The sequence below is a fragment of the Lucilia sericata genome, unplaced genomic scaffold (assembly GCF_015586225.1).
Source record: "Lucilia sericata isolate MDLA Ls3-8-SP2 unplaced genomic scaffold, ASM1558622v1 Contig000270F_arrow, whole genome shotgun sequence".
NCBI classification, from domain to species: domain Eukaryota; kingdom Metazoa; phylum Arthropoda; class Insecta; order Diptera; family Calliphoridae; genus Lucilia; species Lucilia sericata.
Window position 1 is genome coordinate 38345 of NW_023994295.1, and position 24617 is coordinate 62961.

Here is a 24617-nt window from a genome sequence, read left to right on the forward strand (position 1 = left end):
ATAATTCCTCACACAACTTTTGAGCTTGCTCTGTTTTGTTGTTATAAACAATATATTTGTTTCCAAAATCCCACTTTCTGATCTCTCGGATTCCGTTTTTATTTAAAATCGTAGAAAAATTAAAAACTAAACGTAGTTGAAAACTTAGCCGGCTTACAGTCAATTTTAAGCCGCCGCCGACAATTTTGGTGTCAGTCGCCGCCGCCGTTAATATTTGTCGGCGCAGGGCTATGATATAAATGCGCGAATAAAAATTTAAAAACGAATTGAAATTATTTTTAAAAATGGTTGACTATCCCGATATAATTAATTTCTCACGAGATGAACTGCTCGAAGAGTATTGTAAACTATTCGATCGTTTCCAAGATTTACGTGAATCAAATGAAGCAGACACACAAAAAATTCACGAATTAAAGCGTTCTCTAGATACAGCCACCGCTGCCCAAGCGTACCTAACGCAAGAACTCGAGCAATACACAAATTCTGATAGCAATGAAATTGAACATGATTTACATAAAACTCAAGCTGAATTATTGGATATGAAGAAGAAATATGGTAAACTGGAGGGATCGTTTACTACACTGCAGCAGGACTACAATGCATTGCTGGAGGAGAATGCTAAGATTGCGCATGATTTGGAAGAGTCTCTTAAGCGTAAGGAACATGTACCCAAGGAAATTGATACACAAATAACCGATGATTATCTGATGCGTATACAAGCCTTGGAAAATGAAAATATGGACTTGTTGCAAAAGATAGAGGATTTCGAAGAACGTTCCGTGCGTTATACTTTAACCATAGCGGAGTGTGAGGTAATAGATAGATTTATATTGGGTTTCCTTTCAGTATTGTAAATTGTTTTTGTTATAGAAAAATATGGAGATATTGCGTGATCAAATTATGTGTCTGGAAGAAAATCTTCAATCAAAACGTGTAGATTTAGAGGAAAAAATACAAATCCTGGAAAGTACACAAGAACAACTGGCTGAGGCTAATGCTCAAATAGCTATGATGTCTGCTGCTCCAGATAATGATGGTAAGGGAAAAGATAGATAGATAGATAGATAGATAGATAGATAGATAGATAGATAGATAGATAGATAGATAGATAGATAGATAGATAGATAGATAGATAGATAGATAGATAGATAGATAGATAGATAGATAGATAGATAGATAGATAGATAGATAGATAGATAGATAGATAGATAGATAGATAGATAGATAGATAGATAGATAGATAGATAGATAGATAGATAGATAGATAGATAGATAGATAGATAGATAGATAGATAGATAGATAGATAGATAGATAGATAGATAGATAGATAGATAGATAGATAGATAGATAGATAGATAGATAGATAGATAGATAGATAGATAGATAGATAGATAGATAGGATAGATAGATAGATAGATAGATAGATAGATAGATAGATAGATAGATAGATAGATAGATAGATAATAGATAGATAGATAGATAGATAGATAGATAGATAGATAGATAGATAGATAGATAGATAGATAGATATATAGATAGATAGATAGATAGATAGATAGATAGATAGATAGATAGATAGATAGATAGATAGATAGATATTGTTATAAATAAAGGCGGATTCTAATTTCATACGATTTTGGTTTATAATTTAAACTTGATTAATATAATTTATGCATTAACGTTACTTTAGAACGCAAAGGAAATTCATTATTTGCCGAAGTAGATGATCAACGCCAAGCCATGAAGCAACTGCTTACAGCTCAAAAGAAAAGTTATGTGCAAATGAAGAAAATCTACAATGAAAGTGAACATGAAATACGACGTCTTAAACGTGAGAATATTTCCATGCATACAGAACTAGAAGCTTGTAGTTCCATATTTTGTAATGCAGATAAGATATATCAAGGTATATAAAACAGTACTTGAAAATGTAACGTATTACATAAATAGAACTTCTTCATTTTTTCAGAAAAACTTAATGAACGTGTCCGTCATTTGTTGAATCAAAATGAAGACCTCGAACGTCAACTGAAATGGACTCAAGATCGCCTAAAGGATATGGCCAACGATAAAGGCGTATTATTTCTTGATTCTATGCTTAGTTTCTGCAAGTATGAGCTAACAAAACGCGTTGCAAGTTGTGTAGAGTATATAGGAAACTTTATCAAAAAGTCGAGCTTTATTACCCTACCATTCGTGCGCTTTTTGCTTTAAACTATTAATTTCCTATTACAAGCATGTCCTAAACAACCTAAAACCATAAACAAAAAATAGTCAGAATTACATTTTAAAATGTATTTCCTTTAATTTTAAGTACTAAGTTCCTTTTTTTATCATGGTCTAACTTTTTCTATATAAACCAAAAAGTTCTAAAGTTTCACATACATTCATCATATGTATTAAAAAAGCATGTAGTTTAGTTGTAAATATTTATAAAATTATGTACTACAAAAGCTGTTTTACTGTCACGATAACAAATTGCTATCTTTGTGTGTAGAAAAGAAACGGAGGATCTCAAGAGTCAGTTGCATAGTGTACGCATACAAAAGGCCAGTTTGGAGGAACAGTTACGCAATGCCCAACAAGATATGGCCAGGTAATTTAATGTTATTTTGTTTTATAATCTTAAATTTATTTGGTTTATTTTCTTCAGATGGCGCTTTGAATCTCTTAAGTCACGCTGTATTCTTATAGATCGTGAACATCTTTTAACGGAAAATAAAATAAACTTTAAACCCGTACACGCTATAGAATACAACATCAGCGAAAAAGAACAAGCGGAGGCTAAGCCACGTATAGTTAGTAATCGTAGAAGTAGTACTTTTGATAATATTGTCGAACGTAGATCAATGACACCCTCAAAGGGGCCAACCAGACAAGAAATGTCTAGTCCTCTACCAAACTCAATAACAACTACTCCCAAGATCAAAACAGAAGATAAGTTAAATAACAATAATATTGAAGCAGTTACTCCTATAGCAAAAGAACATAATGAGGAAACACTAGAACAGGAGCTATTGTGCAAAGAAATAAAAGATATTAGCATCAAAGAGGAAAAACCAGCAATAATTGTTAAGAAACAAGAAGAGAATCTCAATAATAATGAAGATAAAGAAAACAACAACAACAATAATATTAATAAATTAGATGATAGCCCCTCATTAGATAATTTTTCTAAACTAACAGCGAAACCTCCTTCGCCTATGCGTCCCTCACAAAGATCATTGGAAAAGCCAACAATAAAATCAATTGCTCCACCAGCACGTTCCATACTAAGTAAACAGAATGATTTGCTTTTTAAGGATTCTGGCAAAAATGTTAAATTTTCCTCAAATGCCGATACTGTACACAATCTAAGTCCTGGCACTCCATCACCTACTAAAGCTACAACCAATACATCAAATCTAAAAACGGAGGCTAAATCTACCACTACTACTACTGCTACAAATAAAGTAAACAGCAAAAGTACTGTTAAACAATCTCGTACTAAGTCCAATATTGTTGTACGTCGTGTTGTCGTAAGTTCTAAACATGATTGATTTTTAAATGTTTTAAAACTTAAGAAAATTTTCTATTTTATTTTATGTCTTGCAATCTAATAATGACTTTATTTTATATTTTTTTTTTCGAAACAAACTAATTTAACTTTTTTTAATGAAACTAATAAATAAACTTAATAACTGCAATAAGAGAAAATCTCAGTTCAATAAAATTAAAAAAATCTTAAAGACGCTTAATGCGCTAGACTCTATAGAGTTTAAACACTAAACACATTTATATTTGAGCAACATCAAAATCAAGCTTCTTCTCCAATTCTTTGTAAATCTTTGTAAATCTTAAATCTTAAAATATTCATAAACTTGGTACTATAGACTAGATTAAATGCTACACTATAGACAAGACTATATACTAGACTACAGACTGGACTATAGACTACACTATAGATTATAATGTAGACTAGACTATATACTATACTATAGACTAGCGATTAGACTATAAATTAGGCTAGAGACTAGATTATAGAGTTGACTATAGACTAGACTATAGACTAGAATATAGACTAGACTATAGACCAGAATATAGACTAGACTATAGAATATAGACTAGACTATAGACCAGAATATAGACTAGACTATAGAATATAGACTAGACTATAGACTAGACTATAGACTAGACTATAGACTAGACTATAGACTAGACTATAGACTAGACTAGACTATAGACTAGACTATAGACTAGACTATAGACTAGACTATAGACTAGACTATAGACTAGACTATAGACTAGACTATAGACTAGACTATAGACTAGACTATAGACTAGACTATAGACTAGACTAGACTAGACTAGACTATAGACTAGACTATAGACTAGACTATAGACTAGACTATAGATTAGATTAGACTATAGACCAGGCTATAGACTAGACTATAGACCAGGCTATAGACTAGACTATAGACTAGACTATAGACTAGACTATAGACTAGACTATAGACTAGACTAGACTATAGACTAGACTATAGACTAGACTATAGACTAGACTATAGACTAGACTATAGACTAGACTATAGACTAGACTATAGACTAGACTATAGACTAGACTATAGACTAGACTATAGACTAGACTATAGACTAGACTATAGACTAGACTATAGACTAGACTATAGACTAGACTATAGACTAGACTATAGACTAGACTATAGACTAGACTGTAGACTAGACTGTAGACTAGACTATAGACTAGACTATAGACTAGACTATAGACTAGACTATAGACTAGACTATAGACTAGACTATAGACTAGACTATAGACTAGACTAGACTATAGACTAGACTATAGACCAGGCTATAGACTAGACTATAGAGCTATAGACTAGACTATAGACTAGACTATAGACTAGACTATAGACTAGACTATAGACTAGACTATAGACTAGATAGACTATAGACTAGACTATAGTGACTATAGACTTATGACTATAGACTAGACTAGGTAGACTATACTTATAGGACTAGACTGATAGAGACTAGACTATAGACTAGACTATAGACTAGACTATAGACTGACTATAGACTAGACTATAGACTAGACTATAGACTAGACTATAGACTAGACTATAGACTAGACTATAGACTAGACTATAGACTAGACTATAGACTAGACTATAGACTAAACTATAGACTAGACTATAGACTAGACTATAGACTAGACTATAGACTAGACTATAGACTAGACTATAGACTAGACTATAGACTAGACTATAGACTAGACTATAGACTAGACTATAGACTAGACTATAGACTAGACTATAGACTAGACTATAGACTAGACTATAGACTAGACTATAGACTAGACTATAGACTCTAGACTAGACTATAGACTAGACTGTAGTCTAGACTATAGACTAGACTATAGACTAGACTATAGACTAGACTATAGACTAGACTATAGACTATACTATAGACTAGACTATAGACTAGACTATAGACTAGACTATAGACTAGACTATTGACTAGACTATTGACTAGACTATAGACTAGACTATAGACTAGACTATAGACTAGACTATAGACTAGACTATAGACTAGACTATAGACTAGACTATAGACTAGACTATAGACTAGACTATAGACTAGACTATAGACTAGACTATAGACTAGACTATAGACTAGACTATAGACTAGACTATAGACTAGACTATAGACTAGACTATAGACTAGACTAGACTATAGACTAGACTAGATAGACTAGACTAGACTATAGACTAGACTAGACTATAGACTAGACTAGACTATAGACTAGACTATAGACTAGACTATAGACTAGACTATAGACTAGACTATAGACTAGATATCGAAAACATAAACATAAAATTGAGGATACAAACACGGATCTGATTGAATAATATGAATAAAGAAAATTCAGTGGAAATAAAATTAAACTTAACTTTTAATTAAACAAACATTTTTTAAATTAAAATTTAAAAATTTTTATAACGTTGCTATTTTGTCACTCAGTTTTAGCAATAAAATTAAAATTTCGCCACTTCTTGTCAGCAACTTGGCAATTTTTACAATGAAGTAAATTTGTCCAGTTTTTAATATTCTTAGCAGATAATAGAAACACAATTTGAAATATATCCAACAAAGATAAATTAATTGCAAACAGAAGCTGTGAGAAAACTAATAAAAAAACACTGCTACTAAACTTTTTATACTTACACTAATAAGTGTGTACTAAATGTGTATGTTAACTATGCTGGGCTCTCAGAATAATTAAATAATATCACAAACTAAGAACATTGTACATAAAGTAAATTTGCATAACAAAACATACAAACGCTGGGTAGTAGAGTGCGAACAAAACAATGTGTATTTATAAACACAAATAAATTCACACATTAAAAATCTGATGGGATAAGGAAAAATCTGAGAAAATTGGTTAATGAAAAAACAAACATTTATTTTGGAATCATCAACACCCAAAAAAAAAAATAAAAAATAAAAAATTAAAAGAACACAGAGAAAAACCAAACCTAATACACACCACCAGCTACAACAAGGTGAATCATGAGCGATTTTTTATTAAAATATTTAGTTTATTTTTGAGAATACAAAATTTCAGTATTCAAAACGATCGCCGAGAGTTTAGATGAAAATCGAAATGCGAATTATTTAATTAAATTGTTAAGCAAAAAAATAAAACGGAAAATTAAAAAAAAAAAAAACTTAACAATAACAACAAAATATGCCTTATAACTACCTAATACTTAAAATTTTACTGGTGATATATACGTTTTATATAAAACAAATACAATGCAATGAATTGTGCTGGAACAATGATGAAGAGTGTACTATTAAAACGGAATTATTTAAAAATTTAGAACTTTCACATGGCATAACTATGCAAATCGATTGTCATTTCAATTTGAAAGAAAACAATGCACAAGATCACCTCCAACAAACAGAAGAAGAAAATGATTTTCAAACATCAACAAAAAATCGTTTCATGGGCATACAAACTGTAATGCTGGACGGTTGCCAAACGCCTTTAAATGCTCTAACTTATGGTTTGGAATTTTTGCCAATATGTAAATATATTACAAAAGTTTCCATTAGGCATTTTCACATGGACATACTAAGGCCTCTGCATTGTCAGGCAGAAAATTCACAACAACTACAATTAGAATATTTGAATATACAATTTAATGAAATAGCTGCCATTGAAGCTGATTCCTTTGTTGCTAACACTCCACAATTAAGGGATGTGCTCATCGAGAAAAATTCACTCAAACTTATACACAAAGATGCCTTCAAAGCTATTAGATCATTAGAGAATTTATATATTGTCAATGAACCGGTGCTGATGTTGAAATTTCCTGATTTATTTGAATACACTAGTGTCGCCAGTGTACATTTGGAGGCGCTAAAACAAATGACGTCAGGCATTTTTAAACATTTACCTGAAACTTTGCAAAATCTCTATGTTGCCAATACACCATTCGATAACGTTGCGCTGCTGCTGAGAAATTCTCTCGTTTTAAGAAATCTCACCATAAAACATTGTGCTCTAGAAAAATTTACGCTACACGATGTTCATTCAACCGTTAAACGCATTGATTTAAGTGGCAATGTCATGAAAACATTTACAGCGTATGAGAACAAATTAAACGAATTGAATTTAAGTAATAATCAATTGCAATGGCTACCATTTGAATGGTTGGCGAATCTTAGCAACTTGGAGTGTCTTATACTTACAGGAAATCATATAAAATTTTTGCATTTAGATAATTTATTGAAATCCCTACCAAATGTTTCCTTATTCGATCTTAGCCAAAATCAGCTACAATCTTTACAGGGTTATGATAATGTTATACCTGATGTTGTACTATCACAAGTACGCATAAAATGTGATCAAAATCCCTGGGATTGTTTGTGGTTACATGAATTTGCCCATTATCAACCAGAGAAATTTCGCATATTACAATATGAAAAGTTTATATCGAAAATAAATGTTAATGGACTACAATGCATACCATCAGAAAAAATACCAACCACTCCTGCTATCACCACAAATAATGCTACTCAAAGGGAAAACACGGCCATAACTCCCGATCACTTTTTGAATGTTTCCACGTATACTTTAGTTTATGGCAGTCCTTGGGAATTCAAAAGAAATCAAAGAGCCGAAGCTTTAATTATCGTTTTCATGTTGCCCTTAGGTATAGCATTTCTTTTCCTGCTTCTCTATATGTGGATTTATTGTCAGAAAATGTTTCATTTATCCTACTATAAAGGCTTCTCTTGCATGCAAACACCAGCAAATCATCCAAGTCAACGTTTTGATGTCGTTAGACAATTGCCCTTACCTACTCTACAAACTGAAACTCGCAGACCTTTAACACAAATAGTCGATGGAACGGAAATGGCTTATGAAGTGCCTATTAATGGTATTGTTTCCGAATGCAATTGTATAGCACTACATAGTGATGATACACCGACTGCTAAATGTGAAAAATCTGTTCATATTACCTATGAACAGTTACCAACCGAAGAACCTCCCAGTCAGATTTATGAAGAGATAATATAAGTTGTTGCTGTTGCCGGCCATAATAAAACCAATTATGATCATATTTCTTTTAAATAGTTTGCTATAAATTTTGTATTATTGTTATGTATATTATAACCAGCTGGAGGGGTTACTCTGTAACTCGATTTGCAAGCAAAAATATTCAAATTTTTCTCATTTTGAATCAAACCACGGAATAATCCTCTAGCAGAACTGTAAATTTGTTCAAAGTATTTGATGTTAATGTTATTAACTACATACCTATGTACTTATGTACAGTGAATCAACTAAGTTTTTTGCCTACCTTTTTTTAAGAGAATTTTGTTTTTTGTTCATAAATAAAATTCAAAAAAACAGGTAAAAAGTAAATTCATTCCAATTGAAAATAAAGATTGTGTATAATGGGAAAACCAAGAAAAAATTATTAAAATAAAAATTTTAGTGCATTTGTTGTTGCATTTTATTATTTTTCATCAGAATTTGCACGTCAATAAAGTATTTTGCATATTGAAATTTCCAGTTAATTTCGTTGGGTTTTTCAAATTATTTTTTAATTGCTTTTGGAATTTATTGTTTTATTGTTAAAAGGACACGTGTTAAGTATTTTTCAATTGTAATTTTAAAAAATCATATCCTTATTGTGTGAAACTGTGTAGTTATTTGCGCTAAAAATGTTTTAAAGGACAATTCCAATATAAAAAATTAGTTTAGATTTTTAGAACAAGTAAAAATCAATGAAATTCAATTATGAGATGTTTAATCAATCATTAAAAAATATAAAATATAGAAATTGATGAAATAACACAAAGAATTATTAAAAAAAAAGCACTGAGTTGTCTTTAAAAATCTTTAACTGCCAAAGGAGAGCGACTTGTATCCAAGCAAAAACCATTGAAGTCCTCATTTATCTTCTCCAAAGTCCATATACGAAATTAAAAGAACACTATGTTTAAATTTAGACCCCTAAACAGACCTTAGGTTGCTTGGAAACAATATAAAGTGAATTATCGTGTGGGACGGGAAAAATACTTAATTTAGATATTTACAAATAGAGGCGGTTCTCATCACCTAAGATCCACAAAAGCAATATTTTTCAGCTAATACATACACTTATATATAGTTAGAACCCAAATCAAGAATAACTATCCAAATCCAGCTACGCCTACTGTATTTTATTCATAAAATAATGCATTCAAAATATGAGGTAGAATATCAAGATTCTAGCATGTAATAGTTCTATAGTGGTATACGGTGATATCCCCATACTTAGAGTGACTAGGATGGTACTTACTGTTAGCTTTATTGGATAAGAATCAATATTATACAATTCTAAATGAAATTCACACAGTACTCCCCAAATAGATGGGGTCTCCGTAATGTAGTTTTTGTTTATCAATACAAAATGACCAAAACCCCAGATTATTTTCTAGGTCCAAATCCATTGATTTCCTAATATATCATGTATCCAATTCAAAATTACTTATTATTTTCGAAATTAAATCAAAGAAACGATAGATTTCATGTTAAGTCAAATATTGAAAAATTCTTATAGGTATATAGGATAATAAATCGGTTAAGAAATGTCCAAACTTAGACGTTCCACTACTAAAATATCTAAAAAATGCTATTCTAATACATAGGAGTAATAAAAATATTAAATTTTATAAAATAATGCAGCAATATTAAAAAAATGAACAAAAAACCTAAAAAAGCAAAATACTTTATTGACCTTAAAAATTAACAATACGTTCACATTTTATCAAAAATCTCGTTAATTAATATCACGATTTTACTTTTTATGGTAGAAAATTAAAATATAAGATATTCTTTAAAAAGTACAGCAAACAAATTGCTTTATTTTGCTAAAAATAATTGTTCAGATAAAGTTTTTTCTTAAAATTTATAAAATTTTACATAGGCAAATTACTTAATTGATTCACTGTATTTTGTATTTAAGGAAATATTCTTATCTGTATTTAATTTAAATAAAGGTAATGTTGAACCCTAAACATTCATTTCAACATTTCTATGTATAACCGCTCCTTAATTAGTTTTATATTTTAAACAAAATATGCCCATAGTATTTCGCTACTCTTATCGTAATGTCATATAATGATCCTACTTATTATTATAAACAAAAGTAGTCCGAGCAATAACTGAATGCGTAAATTGGATTAGAACAAATATGGCGCCCACAGGTCTTCACATATTAACCGATAACCAGAAGGCAGTTAGGGCGAAATCAGATGATAAAGTTAAGTCTAACACCGTATTTGATTGTAAGAAAGCTGTAACCGAATACTCTACCCGATTTAAGGTTTACATCATATGGGTACCAAGCCAATCGGGAGTAGTCGGCAACAGAAGAGCGAATGTAATAGATTTAAAGGGAGCTCGAGGCAGTTAACCTGACGAACGCGAAACCATTTGCCGCAACGAGGGCAGACTTAAAAATATGGGTAAGAGAAACCCATAATGAGATCCTTAAAGATCCTATGGGGTGGGACTAACGAGAGTATAATATTATAATGGTACGTATTCTGAGTGGACATGCGGGTTCAGACGAATGTAGAACATGTAGAGAGGACAGTGAAACTCTGTAGCACTCTCGTTTTGCCGTTGTCAGGCTTTCGACGAATGTTTGGATCTACATTTTGGAATAATATTATTCCGGATATAACATCCCTCACGCTTACTAATTGAAAAATTCTTAGGAATTACGTACAGAAGACTTTGTTTCTGAATATAGGACGATAATTACTTTATAAGGCTTTTTTTTATTTTACTAACAAATATTTTCTTTGAAAAGAAGCGCACAACAGGCCCGATAGTGGACTAGGTGTATTTCTGTTATTTCTGCACAACATTTTTTATGTCATCCAAAAGTCCAGTCTATAATCTTGTGAATCTTAGCCTAAACCTCCAAAGATAATATAACTTTAATTTTAAAATCTAAATATTGGACTTTCAGAAGATATAACGCACTGTTATAACGTCTCAAATATGGCCAAAAAAGGTTTACTTTTCAAAATTTAGGAGACGATATCTCAAAAACCTAATGTAAAGGAGAAATTTTGATGTACCTAGATCTCTAGGTTCCGACATTTTTAAAATTTTATGTTTAGTTTAAGATAAAGTATTTCCCATAATGAGACGGTGGTTTTCACCCCAAATATCCTATGAGGTGGGACTAACGAGAGTATAATAATATAATGGTACGTATGCGTATGGTACGTGGTGCGGGTTCAGACGAATGAAGAACATATAGAGAGGACAGTGAAACTCTGTAGCACTCTCTTTTTGCCGTTGTCAGGCTTTCGACGAATGTTTGGATCTACATTTTGAAATAATATTATTCCGGATATAACATCCCTCACGTACACTGATTGAAAAATTCTTAGGAATTACGTACAGAAGACTTTGTTTCTGAATATCGGACGATAAATACTTTATAAGGCTTTTTATACCCTACACCACTTTAGTGGGGAGGGTATATTGGATTTGTGCTGATGTTTGTAACATACAAAAATATTCGTCCTAGACCCACCTTAAAGTATACCAATCGGCTTAGAATCGTTTTCTGAGTCGATTAAGCTATGTCCGTCCGTCCGTCTGGCTGGCTGTCCATGTAAACCTTGTGCGCAAGGTACAGATCGCAATTTTCAAGATAATTGGATGAAATTTGGCACGCACGTTTTAGTTGACCCAAGAACGAAGCCTATTGAAAATTGTTAAAATCGGTCCATTATTTCCCCTAGCCCCCATAGAACAGAACCCGCCGAAAAGGTCTTCTGAGCTCATAATTATGTTAAATATGCAGATATATCGATAAAATACGGCACAGCTAAGTTTTATAGAAGTCTTGATGACCCTGCCAAATTTCATAAAGATCAGACCCCATTTGACCCTAGCTCCCATACAAAGTCCCCTTCAGAAAATTACTTGAATGTCCGAAATTAACTTATAAACACAAATAACGCGATGAAATTCAGCACAATAAAATATTATGTAAATATAAATATATTCACAAAATGTTATCGGGCATGGTCCATATTTGCCCCTAGCCCCCATATAAAGCCTCTTTCAGAAAATTAGTTTTTCATCCATAAATTGCGTAAATGTATCGGAACAAGGGAATATTGAAGATAAATGCTTTATTATGAAAAATAAATCACATTTAATATTCATAACTGGTGTAGGGTATCATATGGTCGGCCACGCCCGACTATACTTTCTTACTTGTTATATTTTACTAACAAATATTTTCCTTGTAAATAAGAGCACAGAACAGGCCCGATAGTGGACTAGGTGTATTTCTGTTATTTCTGCACAACATTTTTTATGTCATCCAAAAGTTCAATCTATAATCTAAGATTAATCTTCTTCCTTGGGGAACTTAGTCTAAAGCTCCAAAGATAATATAACTTTTATTTTAAAATCTAAATATTAGACTTTCAGAAGATATAACGCATTGTTATAACGTCTCAAATATGACCAAAAAAGGTTTATTTTTCAAAATTTAGGAGACGATATCTCAAAAACCTAATGTAAAGGAGAAATTTTGATGTACATTTATCTCTAGGTTACGACATTTTTAAAATTTTATGTTTAGTTTAAGATAAAGTATTTCCCATAATGAGACGGTGGTTTTCACCCCAAATATCCTATGAGGTGGGACTAACGAGAGTATAATAATATAATGGTACGTATGCGTATGGTACGTGGTGCGGGTTCAGACGAATGAAGAACATATAGAGAGGACAGTGAAACTCTGTAGCACTATCTTTGCCGTTGTCAGGCTTTCGACGAATGTTTGGATCTACATTTTGGAATAATATTATTCCGGATATAGCATCCCTCACGCACACTGATTGAAAAATTCTTAGGAATTACGTACAGAAGACTTTGTTTCTGAATATTGGACGATAATTACTTTATAAGGCTTTTTATACCCTACACCACTTTAGTGGGGAGGGTATATTGGATTTGTGCTGATGTTTGTAACATACAAAAATATTCGTCCTAGACCCACCTTAAAGTATACCAATCGGCTTAGATCGGCTTTTCTGAGTCGATTAAGCTATGTCCGTCCGTCCGTCTGGCTGGCTGGCTGTCCATGTAAACCTTGTGCGCAAGCTACAGGTCGCAATTTTCAAGATAATTGGATGAAATTTGGCACGCACGTTTTATTTGACCCAAGGACGAAGCCTATTGAAAATTGTTAAAATCGGTCCATTATTTCACCTAGCCCCCATAGAACAGAACCCGCCGAAAAGGTCTTCTGAGCTCATAATTATGTTAAATATGCAGATATATCGATAAAATACGGCACAGCTAAGTTTTATAGAAGTCTTGATGACCCTGCCAAATTTCATAAAGATCGGGCTCCATTTGACCCTAGCTCCCATACAAAGTCCCCTTCAGAAAATTACTTGAATGTCCGAAATTAACTTATAAACACAAATAACGCGATGAAATTCAGCACAATAAAATATTATGTAAATATAAATATATTCACAAAATGTTATCGGGCTTGGTCCATATTTGCCCCTAGCCCCCATATAAAGCCTCTTTCAGAAAATTAGTTTTTCATCCATAAATTGCGTAAATGTATCGGAACAAGGGAATATTGAAGCTAAATGCTTTATTATGAAAAATAAATCACATTTAATATTCATAACTGGTGTAGGGTATCATATGGTCGGCCACGCCCGACTATACTTTCTTACTTGTTATATTTTACTAACAAATATTTTCCTTGTAAATAAGAGCACAGAACAGGCCCGATAGTGGACTAGGTGTATTTCTGTTATTTCTGCACAACATTTTTTATGTCATCCAAAAGTTCAATCTATAATCTATGATTCTTCCTTGGGAATCTTAGCCTAAAGCTCCAAAGATAATATAATTTTTATTCTAAAATCTAAATATTGGACTTTCAGATGATATAACACACTGTTATAACGTCTCAAATATGGCCAAAAAAGGTTTATTTTTCAAAATTTCGGAGACGATATCTCAAAAACCTAATGTAAAGGAGAAATTTTGATGTACTTAGATCTCTAGGTTCCGACATTTTTAAAATTTTATGTTTAATTTAAGATAAAGTAATTTTTTTTGTATGTAGACTAATATTGGACGATTTATTACAACAATAATTTAAACATTTCAACAAAAACACATTTTATTTTCTATAAATATCGATTTGTTTTATATAAATTTTGTTGAATAAAATGCAAATAAAACTTTACAAAAAAAAAAAAAAAGGAATCCTTACATTTTATACAACAAATTTATGTAAAGAAAATAGAAAATAAAACTATTAAATCAATTCTCCCATAGCACGATTACGTACGATCGACTGACGACAATTGCTGCCACACATTGTATAAATATGTCTTCTCAAAACCCGTATATGCTTTTGGGAAACCTCAAAATTATGCACTAAACTATTGAGTTGACTCTGTAGCTCTGCTATAAGACTATCACGTTCTTGAATTAAACTTGAGGTAGAATTTTGACTACGATTAAGTTTCATTTCAAGATCGTAAATTCTCTTTTGTAATTCTCGTCGTTGTTTTTCATTATGTTCACGTTGACGATTCATTGTACGCTTACTGGCATTCTGTAACGACTCCAATTGTCCGCTCATGATTTTCATTTTTTCGTTAAGTTTACGTTTTTCTTGCTTTAAGGCCGTATTGTAGTCTTTGAATATTTTTAAATCTCTTTCGGCCACTTTTAAACGTGTTATAGTCGACATTTTACGTCGACTCATTTCTTCCAGTTTAATTTTTAGCTGATTTGCTTCGGCCTGCATGGCTTCTAAGCGTTCATTTAGTTTCAAATTTTCCTTGATAGCACGTTCTTTTTTTAGTTGTTCCTCACGCATAACATCTGTTAGAAATTCCACATCCCGAAGTTTGGTTTCAATTCTATTTCTTAGCTGATCTATGATTATGGAAGCATCCGCTTCTAATTGCTGGTTATTGGAATTTAATTTCTCAATTTCTATCTGCTGCTGTTGTACTAACTGTTGGGCTTGAGCGAAACGTGAGCGATAATCGCTTAAGGTATTTTTTTGTTCTTCTATAATAGAACAGAAACGTTCGCTATCATCTTGTAGCTTGGTTATAGTATTTTTAAGCGAAAAGATTTCAGTAGAGCTTTGCTGTGCTTTAGACTGATCATCCATAACGGTTTTGAGCGCCATATAAACATTTTGCAAATCATTATCGTAAACTGGTTTTATATTCTCTTTATTTGCCAATATCTGTTGAACTTTTTGCTCCATAGTTTCAGTTATTTTCGCATCCTCTTTGTGGGAATTGTACAGCATTTGTTTAAGTGGTTGTTCATTTAATAATATAAAACTTTTACTGCGTTTAAATATTTGAGTACATTTCCGGCGTAAAGAGTAAACGGTACCCGTAGAACTGCTGCTATCTGAATAGGTCTCGAAATCTCCACAAGGTAAATTTCGCTTGTTAATAAGTCTTATATGTTTCTGTTTCATTTCATTCAATTCTGAATTTATCTTTAGGTACTTTTCTTGCAAATCTTTTGTACTATTGGTATATTCTTTAAGTTCATTCCGATATTTTTGTAATTCATCTTTCAATTTTTCACTTATTTCCTGCTTTTTAAAATTTCTCTTAGTTTTACCAAAATTATCGCTAGACAAAAGCTGCCCTTGTCCATCAGCCCCAAAATCTTCGTAATCCTCATTAGGACTGTTGTATTTTTTAAACTGTTCATAACTGTTCTTATGCGAAGACGTCATTTCAGCCGTACTTTCCTTTTTCGAACTGCAGTATGTGAAAAAAGTTTGTTTTTTGTCTATGTTTGGTTGAGGAGGTGGTGGTTTATGTTTTGCACTTAATTTAGTTAGAAACTTTGAATTTGGATTTGGATGCGCCATAAATTGTTGTTAAAAATTTTGTTCAACAATTTACAAAAAAGTCTTTTCGTGAATTTGTAATTTTATTTCAAAATAAAAAAAAAAGACACAAAATTTTTTTCCAACACAAAACATGTAAAAGTTCTATATTCGACTGAGCCGAATCTTATATACCCTTCATCATAGTGTTTTTTAATAAAACTGTTAATACTTATTTTATAAAAAATACGAGTTGGAAATCGAAAAAGTATCAGAAATTCACATTTTCAATGACGAAAAAGTAAAGTTGAAGAGCAAAAAGTGCCAAGAAGTCCCCTCTTGTAGGTTCTCATTTACGCCAAATTCTAATATTATAGAAAACTTAAAAAGTACCTGTTGGTGCCAGTCCACACACAGAAACTTTAGTTGAGAAACTTTTTCTTAATTCTCTTTTAAAGTTTCCTTAATGTCTACATATAGAAATTTTTGTTTCAGAAACTACGTGTTAATGGCATTGATTTGTTTTTGTACGAATGAGAAGAATAACTGCCGGTCCACACTAGAAAACTTTTTTTGGGAAACTTTTGATTTTGCGTGAGAGAGAAAGAGAAAGAATGTCATTCATCTCTCTCTCGCGGTACGGAGTTTCTCGTACTCGGAAACTTGTTTTGTTTTGTTATTCTTCTCATTCGTACAACAACAAATCAATGCAATTAATTCAAAAGAGAATTAAGAAAAAGTTTCTCAACAAAAGTTTCCTATAGTGTGGACCAGGTCTAACAAAACAAAACGAGTTTCACCTGGATCACACTGGAAAACTTTTGTTTAGAAACTTTTGATTTTGTGTGTGAGAGAAAGAAATGGTTGATATTTCTTTCTATTTCTCTCACACACAAAAAACCAAAAGTTTCCCAGTGTGAACCAGGTCTTTCAGAGTACGAGAAACTCCGTACCGCGAGAGAGATGAATATTTCGTTCTCTTTCTCTCTCACGTAAAATCAATAGTTTCCCAAAAATAGTTTCCTAATGTGGGCCGGCAGTTAAAGAACGAAAAAGCTAAAAAAAAAATATTTTTTCCATCCCTGTTTAATTATGTACTCACAATTTTCCATCTATGATTTTGGCAGTAACAAAACAAGAACAACACTTACCATATGAAATTGTATGTTGTTTCATTTTGTCTAAACATGCACAAAATTTCTAATTTATTAATAAAATTCCCAGAGGTTGTCTCAGATTTTTGATCATATCTTCATTATTTATAGACCGATTTTGCTGATATTAAATAGCGATTTTCACGAGAACATGTCTAACAGAATTATTGAATATTTGGATGCCGAAGATGGGTGGGGACTTTAGAAAATTGATTTCAACAAACATATAGACGGACATAAGTTAATCGACTCCGCTAACTATAAGGAATCTTAGAGATTACAAATTGAACAAGTAAGAAAGTATAGTCGGGCGTGGCCGACCATATGATACCCTACACTAGCTGTGAATATTAAATGTGATTTATTTTTCATAATAAAGCATTTATCTTCAATATTCCCTTGTTCCGATACATTTAAGCAATTTTCTGAAAGAGGCTTTATATGGGGGCTAGGGGCAAATATGGATCAAGCCCGATAAAATTTTGTGAATATATTTATATTGACATAATATTTTATTGTGCTGAATTTCATCGCGATATTTGTGTTTATAAGTTAATTTGGGACATTCAAGTAATTTTCTGAAGGGGACTTTGTATGGGAGCTAGGGTCAAATGGGGCCCGATCTTTATGAAATTTGGCAGGGTCATCAAGACTTCTATAAAACTTAGTTGTGCCGTATTTTATCGATATATCTGTATATTTAACATAATTATGAGCTCAGAAGCCCTTTTCGGGGGGTTCTGTTGTATGGGGGCTAGGTGAAATAATGAACCGATTTTAACCATTTTCAATAGGCTTTGTTCTTGGGTCAATTAAAATTTCATCCAATTATCTTGAAAATTGCGATCTGTACCTTGCGCACAAGGTTTAAATGGACAGCCAGCCAGACGGACGGACGGACGGACATAGCTTAATCGACTCAGAAAACGATTCTAAGCCGATTGGTATACTTTAAGGTGGGTCTAGGACGAATATTTTTGTATGTTACAAACATCAGCACAAATCCAATATACCCTCCCCACTAAAGTGGTGTAGGGTATAAAAACAAACTTATATTACCCTTCTCACGAAGGTGAAGGTTATAAAAAGATCAACCACAAAATTATATAAAAAACTGAAATTTAAAAGAAAAACTATATAAAATCTGAATACCTTGGTAAAATTTTTCAATTGCCATTGACAAATTAATTAAACAAATTGAAAAAAAATTCTCAAAAATTTATAAAAATTAAAAGATAAAATAATTGTATTGAACAAAATTTTAAGTTAAAAATAAAAATAAATAAAAATGGCTAGTGAAACAGATCCAGTTTCGGCGCTATCAGAACGGGAAGAAGCTGGCACCGAACTTACCGCAAACGAAGAATATGCAGAAGAAATTGAAATTGAACAGCATGAAACAGATGATTATGGCGAAGATTATACACCGCTAAGTTCCAATGAAGACCCAGAAAAACAACGACAATATAAAGAATATAGACGTCTGGAAAGAGATATAAAATATCAAAATGAAATGTTGGAAAATCTAAAGTTACAAATACAAAAAATGTCCGATAAGCCTTGTCTTACGCGCAGCGAACGTAACGATTTGAAAAACTTAAAAGATAATTGGGAACAGGAATTGCAAAAGCTACGTTGTCTTATAGAGAAAGCTATACGTTTACAGAATTTTGGCTCGAAAAGACGTTATCGCGAATTCCCACTTATAACCACATTCGATGAAGATAATTTAAATCTTATCATGCGCACCTGTGAAACGTTACAAACACAAACAAAATTCCAAAATAGAAGAGCATCCGGTGGAGAGTCTAGTGAAATGGATAAATCCTGTTCGTATAGAGAAAGTCAAATGAGTGTGGCGGAAGAGAGAAAGCTAATGAAAGAAATTTGTGCCGCTCTTAAAGAGTGTAATAATCTTAAGGAATGTCGTGCTTCTAAGAAAAAACAACCGCCTGCTTGCAGGGAAAAGCATGATTCTATGGAAAAGATTAACAACAAAATTAATTGTATGCAACAAACTATATGCAAGCTAAAGGAAGAATTAAATAAACGTGATGCAAAGGAAAAATGTTGTCATTCTTGCAATAAAAATGATACAAATAAAAAATCTTTAGCTATGCCTCCAAGTCCAAGCTTAGATCCTTTAATGTGTCTTGGCAAAAAAAGTGAAAAAACGGAAAATTTTGAACAATTAAAGGAAAACTATTTGTATCTGCTGACGGAATTTAGCAAGAAGGATGAACAACTTAAGGATTTAACAAAAAAGTAAATAGATATTGTTTCAAATTTTGATTTTTCTCAAAGAAAAATTTCATTTCGAATATAAAAATTTATTTTTTTATGAAAATTTCTTAAAAAAATAACTTTTTTATTGGAAAATCGATCTAATTTTTCATTGTAAAAAAGATTTTTCTTTAAAAATATACTTTTTCTTTGAAAATAAGAAGAAAAAACGATAATTCTTGTTCAAATCACCAAAAACTTTAAAATTTTCAGACTAAAATCGTCCTGTGCAAATTGCTGTAGCAACAACGGTGACTCTAACATTCAAGGAAATGCCGATGAATCGGAATTAATTCTTTTACGCAATCGCATCAATGAAATGAATGAAGAACAAGTCGAATTTAAATGTCTAATGAGAGAACAATCAATGCAGTTAGATGATTATCGTAATAAATATCTAACGGCTCAACAAAAAGTCGAAGAACAAACTGCTCTCCTCGAAAAGCTCAATATGAATAATAAACGCATTGAAAAACAAATAAATCAAGAAGTTAAAGAAATTCGTGGCAAATTTCAAGAAAAACTAGCTGAACTTTTACATTTTCCTAGACTTTTGGAAAACGAACAGATTAAGTTGGCTCAGATGTGTAAGGAAAAGGAAGAGCTTGAAACTAAGCTGGTAATAGTGTGCAAAGAACTTAAGCAGCTTAAAACTAAAACGCAAGATAACAATGTAGAAGACTGTAAACCTCAGCTGCAAAGATGCCAACAGGAATTGGGTCATGTCAAGAAAAATCTAGAGGATATACAAAAACAAAGAGATATGTTCTGTGAACAGTTGAGAACTACCATGGACGATTTGAATACATTACGTTCTGAATCAGCTAAAATAATAGCCAGAACAAAAGAGCGTGCAGAACTTATTAAGCAGCAACAACAAGATCAAATTGATCGTTTAGAAAAACAATTGGCTCAGTGTCGTGCCACTGCCTGTTTGTCTGTAAGCGATCGTGAATCGGTTATACGAGAAATGCAAGGACAATTGAATACTTTGTCCTACAGTTTCGATGCTGCGCAGAAACAAATCAAAACTCTTAGGAATCATATAGCTTTTATGTCTAATGAAAATAGTTTTCCCGCCAAATGTTAAAGTATCTGCTAAACGATAAAAGTTAAAAAAAATAAATTTCTGTTTGGTTTACGTTGGTTTTTCTTAAATTTTCTATTATTCAAATTAATGTTAATTTAAATTTGTTTTTAAATAAATACATACTTGAATATTAAATTATAATATTTAAACCAATTACGTTACGCTTTTGTGGACTGAGACATATGAGAACTTATTAATGCGTTTGAGAATACTCATTTAAAGCGATTTAACGGCTAAACGTTTCATTTTAGGTGTTTTCTTTTTAGCCTGACGTTTCTGTTCCTTGGCTTCCCAACGACGTTGCTTTTCGGGATCATCTTCAGCCATGATACGCTCTTTTTCGGCTTTGCGTTTCTCTTCGCGACGTTGAGCTGCTGCTTCAGCACGGGCAGCATGAGTACTTTTCAAAAATTCTTCCTCGACACGAGCTCTATTCTTCTCGGCTTTTTGGATACCCTTGAAATTTGAAAAATAAATTGTCAGTTTAGTTTGAGTTATGCTAATTATGTAGATACTAAATATCTTACCTCCTTGGATATACGTTGAACTTTAAGGCGCTCCATTAAATAGAAAATCAAAATAAGCAATGGTTTTACAGATTCCATATCACCATCCTTGGGTAAATTAAAACCGGCCATAAGTACTGGTTTAGTTTCAGGTTGTTTTAAAACATTCGTTTCGTCTTGTTGTATGGGACCGCAAAATTGGTCAGAAATATGAATATAATCAATAAATTGTTGATATTTGCTAAGAGCCGTTATAACACGGTTCTCGAGTATGGCAGATGTGGCTTCTGGGATTTCAGAGAGTACACTGAAACCAGTAGGCACATTATAACGTGTCTCTGGTTTACTGACTAGAGTACAATATTTGCTCTGTAATAAAGAAAATTACCTTATTAAAAAAAAACACATTTTCATTTTATATATACAGTGGACGTCCACTAGTACGAATTATATAGTGTCAGGCCCTTTCGTAATACCGAAAAATTCGTATTATTGAACAACACATTTTGTATGTTTAAATTCAAATAATACACATAAAATATTGGATTTTATTTATTTTTGTTTTATTTTTCATGAAAAATTACATAACGGAACAAAATATAATAAATGTGTATTATTTTAAATAAATTTCTTGTACATAAACAGGCATAAAAGGGACATATTTACGTATATGAATTGTTAATTTTGAAAGTATCGTGAGTCCAATGGTTGAAATGAGATATATGTAGAAGGTTTTAAATTTTAATGTTTTCAAAAAGATGTGTGCCAAAGACAATTTGTAATTTACATATGTGTTCTAAAATGTATGTATTAAAATGTTCAGATTACATAAAACTTTTATTAGAAACTTGAATGGAATATACCACAATTCTCTAATTTATAATTTTCTCTTAAAAATTAGAATAGTTATCCTTAAACCCATTGTTTGGAATGTGGAGTCACACTACTTTCAAAATTAACAGTTCATACATACATACATATGTATATAAATATCATTTTACTTATTAAAAAATCCATCATTTAACATCGATGTTTATTACATTGTAAAATGATTCTTACGGCTTTTTCAATAACAGCGCTTTTGAGGCTTCAATATTGTTCTCAGCAGAGTTATTGTCGGGAACTAATAAAATACTTTCTTCATTGGCGTTATCATCCAATTTAATTTCTTCTCTTGGGTTATCAAAATTCCATTAAAATAAATTAATAATACTAAATAATTGTTGATTTGTAAATATACATGCAGTAAATTGTGTGTATAGGATTTTTAAAAATACAAAACACTTGTAATAAATACAAAACAACTTCAAAATTACTGAGCTTAAGGTGAATGATACCGAAATAATAAAATAAAAACATAATAAAAACTTCATTCATACGTAAATAAAACCAAAATTCCCATAAAAAAAGCGTTATTCGTACTATCGAACAGAAAAATTGTGACTTTATTCGTACTATAGAGTAGACAATGCAACAATTTTGCCATTCGTATTATTGGATATTCGTAATAAAGAGTATACGTACTATTGGACGTCCACTGTAGACACCTACCAAATCGGAGTATTCCTTAAAAGCCTTCGTTATAGTCTTTTTGGTACCAACACAGAATACAAATGGATCCATTACACCACGTGTAAGATCAACTTTAATGTGTAGTTGATCTTGTTGTGGGCGCATTAATCCAGCTACTAATGATACCAAATCTTGGCGTTTAATCATTTTTAACTCGACCAACATGCCTTCGCAGCAGGTACGTCCGGAACACCAAAGTGTGTACAAACTTTCACTTTCTTTCATTAAACCAGGATTTTCATTTTCCTGTTTGCCATCATCTCCCACCAAAACAAAATTGTCGTCGAGCAGACCCTTGTGTGTGCTATACCACAAATGAGCTAATTTGGCATTTTTAGCTTTGCCGGCGAAAAAGTTGGTGAAATATACCATAAGACCTGCCAACATTAACATTTCCATCCAATAGGAATCCCAATGTGTTCTGTAATTTAAAAGTAAAATCCATCACAATAACTTATTATTTATTTACCACCCATAAAATCTAACAAATTTACCTAAAATGCATGGGTATCTTGGCAACGGTGAGTTTTGGTTCGGGGGCTCTTTTATCGACTACATCTTCCTTAACATCGCCACCATCGAAACCCTCAAATTCTTCATCATCTTTGAAAAATTCATCTTCATCCTCAACAATACCATCTTCTTCATCATCTTGTACATTAACCGTATTTACGGGTTCCTTTTCCTTTACAACTGGTACTTCATTTGTTGCTGGGACACCTTCGCCTTTAACCGTGACAGGTGCCTCTACAAATTCATCATCACTATCGAAATCCTCAAATTCCGCAAAGTCATTGTCTTCAAATGCTGATACGGGCGTCAAATCAAAGCTGATAAAAGCACAGCAAACAAGTGCAATCAATAAAGCTTTGATTAGCTTCATTTTCAATTGAATAAATTAAATTAATTTTCCTTTAATATTTAACTTATCATAACCTCAAACTAAATAAAATTTAGGTCAAATGGTTATTAACAAATAGTCATTAATATTTGTTACCGTTTAGTGGTAACTTGACTTAATCTTATCACTAATTTTTTAATTTATCTTATTTTTTTTTTTCCACCAACTAATCCACCGAACGAGCACGTCACACTATTTTAATTAAATAAAAAAAATTAAATTGAAACCGATTACTTTTTATTGTTTTTTTTTTTTTTTTTTTTGACAGAGTGTATATCTAGTGCGAGTCAAATGTCAAAATAAATACACTAGGAAAAATTTGTACGATAAATTCAGAAAAAATACATATAAACAGTGTTGTCGTTGAGCATATGTTCAATTAATAAAATATCGTCACATAAAAAGCAAACGGCCTTATATAACATTAACATTTTCAGACGACCCTTCATATCTGCGAGATCTGAATCTTCAAATATTCATTAGAACATTCTTTCAATATAAGTAGCGAACTGGCCCGTTATTTATATTGAGCAATATTGGCCCGAAATAATCCATGAAAATATATGATTTGTTTAATTACGATGTATGTATGTATTAGGGTGATCGATTATCCGACATTTTTCAAAAACCGGTTTTCGAATAGTTCGAATAGTTGACATTTG

The 24617-nt window shown here is 31.9% G+C and overlaps 5 protein-coding genes across 7 annotated transcripts; 3 read left to right on the forward strand and 2 right to left on the reverse strand.

The window, feature by feature from the left end:
- Positions 1-202: 202 nt before the first annotated feature.
- LOC119603021 (protein Spindly) lies at positions 203-3699 on the forward strand. Its single transcript, XM_037954874.1, has 6 exons — positions 203-812; positions 871-1036; positions 1692-1907; positions 1971-2112; positions 2499-2597; positions 2655-3699. Exons 1-6 carry the CDS (start codon positions 285-287, stop codon positions 3538-3540), a joined length of 2037 nt encoding a protein of 678 aa, XP_037810802.1. The 5' UTR covers positions 203-284; the 3' UTR covers positions 3541-3699.
- A 2912-nt stretch (positions 3700-6611) lies between these two features.
- Positions 6612-8966, forward strand: LOC119603025 (toll-like receptor 10). 2 transcript variants are annotated; one of them, XM_037954878.1, is made up of 2 exons: positions 6612-8223; positions 8299-8966. In XM_037954878.1, the coding sequence occupies exons 1-2, from the start codon at positions 6750-6752 to the stop codon at positions 8589-8591; spliced, it is 1767 nt and encodes a 588-aa protein (XP_037810806.1). In that variant the 5' UTR covers positions 6612-6749; the 3' UTR covers positions 8592-8966. The 2 variants fall into 2 exon arrangements, with proteins under 2 accessions (XP_037810806.1, XP_037810805.1); XM_037954877.1 differs by having other exon boundaries at positions 6613-8966.
- Positions 8967-14794: 5828 nt separating this feature from the next.
- Positions 14795-16606, reverse strand: LOC119603034 (putative leucine-rich repeat-containing protein DDB_G0290503). The gene has a single exon (XM_037954892.1). It carries the CDS (start codon positions 16489-16491, stop codon positions 14893-14895), a length of 1599 nt encoding a protein of 532 aa, XP_037810820.1. The 5' UTR covers positions 16492-16606; the 3' UTR covers positions 14795-14892.
- Positions 16607-18771: 2165 nt separating this feature from the next.
- On the forward strand, positions 18772-21105 carry LOC119603007 (outer dense fiber protein 2). Its single transcript, XM_037954858.1, has 2 exons — positions 18772-19868; positions 20100-21105. The coding sequence occupies exons 1-2, from the start codon at positions 18892-18894 to the stop codon at positions 20974-20976; spliced, it is 1854 nt and encodes a 617-aa protein (XP_037810786.1). The 5' UTR covers positions 18772-18891; the 3' UTR covers positions 20977-21105.
- On the reverse strand, positions 21024-24248 carry LOC119603008 (coiled-coil domain-containing protein 47). 2 transcript variants are annotated; one of them, XM_037954861.1, is made up of 4 exons: positions 23549-24248; positions 23034-23475; positions 21504-21851; positions 21024-21432 (listed from the first exon to the last, which is right to left on the reverse strand). In XM_037954861.1, the coding sequence occupies exons 1-4, from the start codon at positions 23935-23937 to the stop codon at positions 21193-21195; spliced, it is 1419 nt and encodes a 472-aa protein (XP_037810789.1). In that variant the 5' UTR covers positions 23938-24248; the 3' UTR covers positions 21024-21192. The 2 variants fall into 2 exon arrangements, with proteins under 2 accessions (XP_037810789.1, XP_037810787.1); XM_037954859.1 differs by having other exon boundaries at positions 23007-23475; positions 23549-24181.
- Positions 24249-24617: the final 369 nt, after the last annotated feature.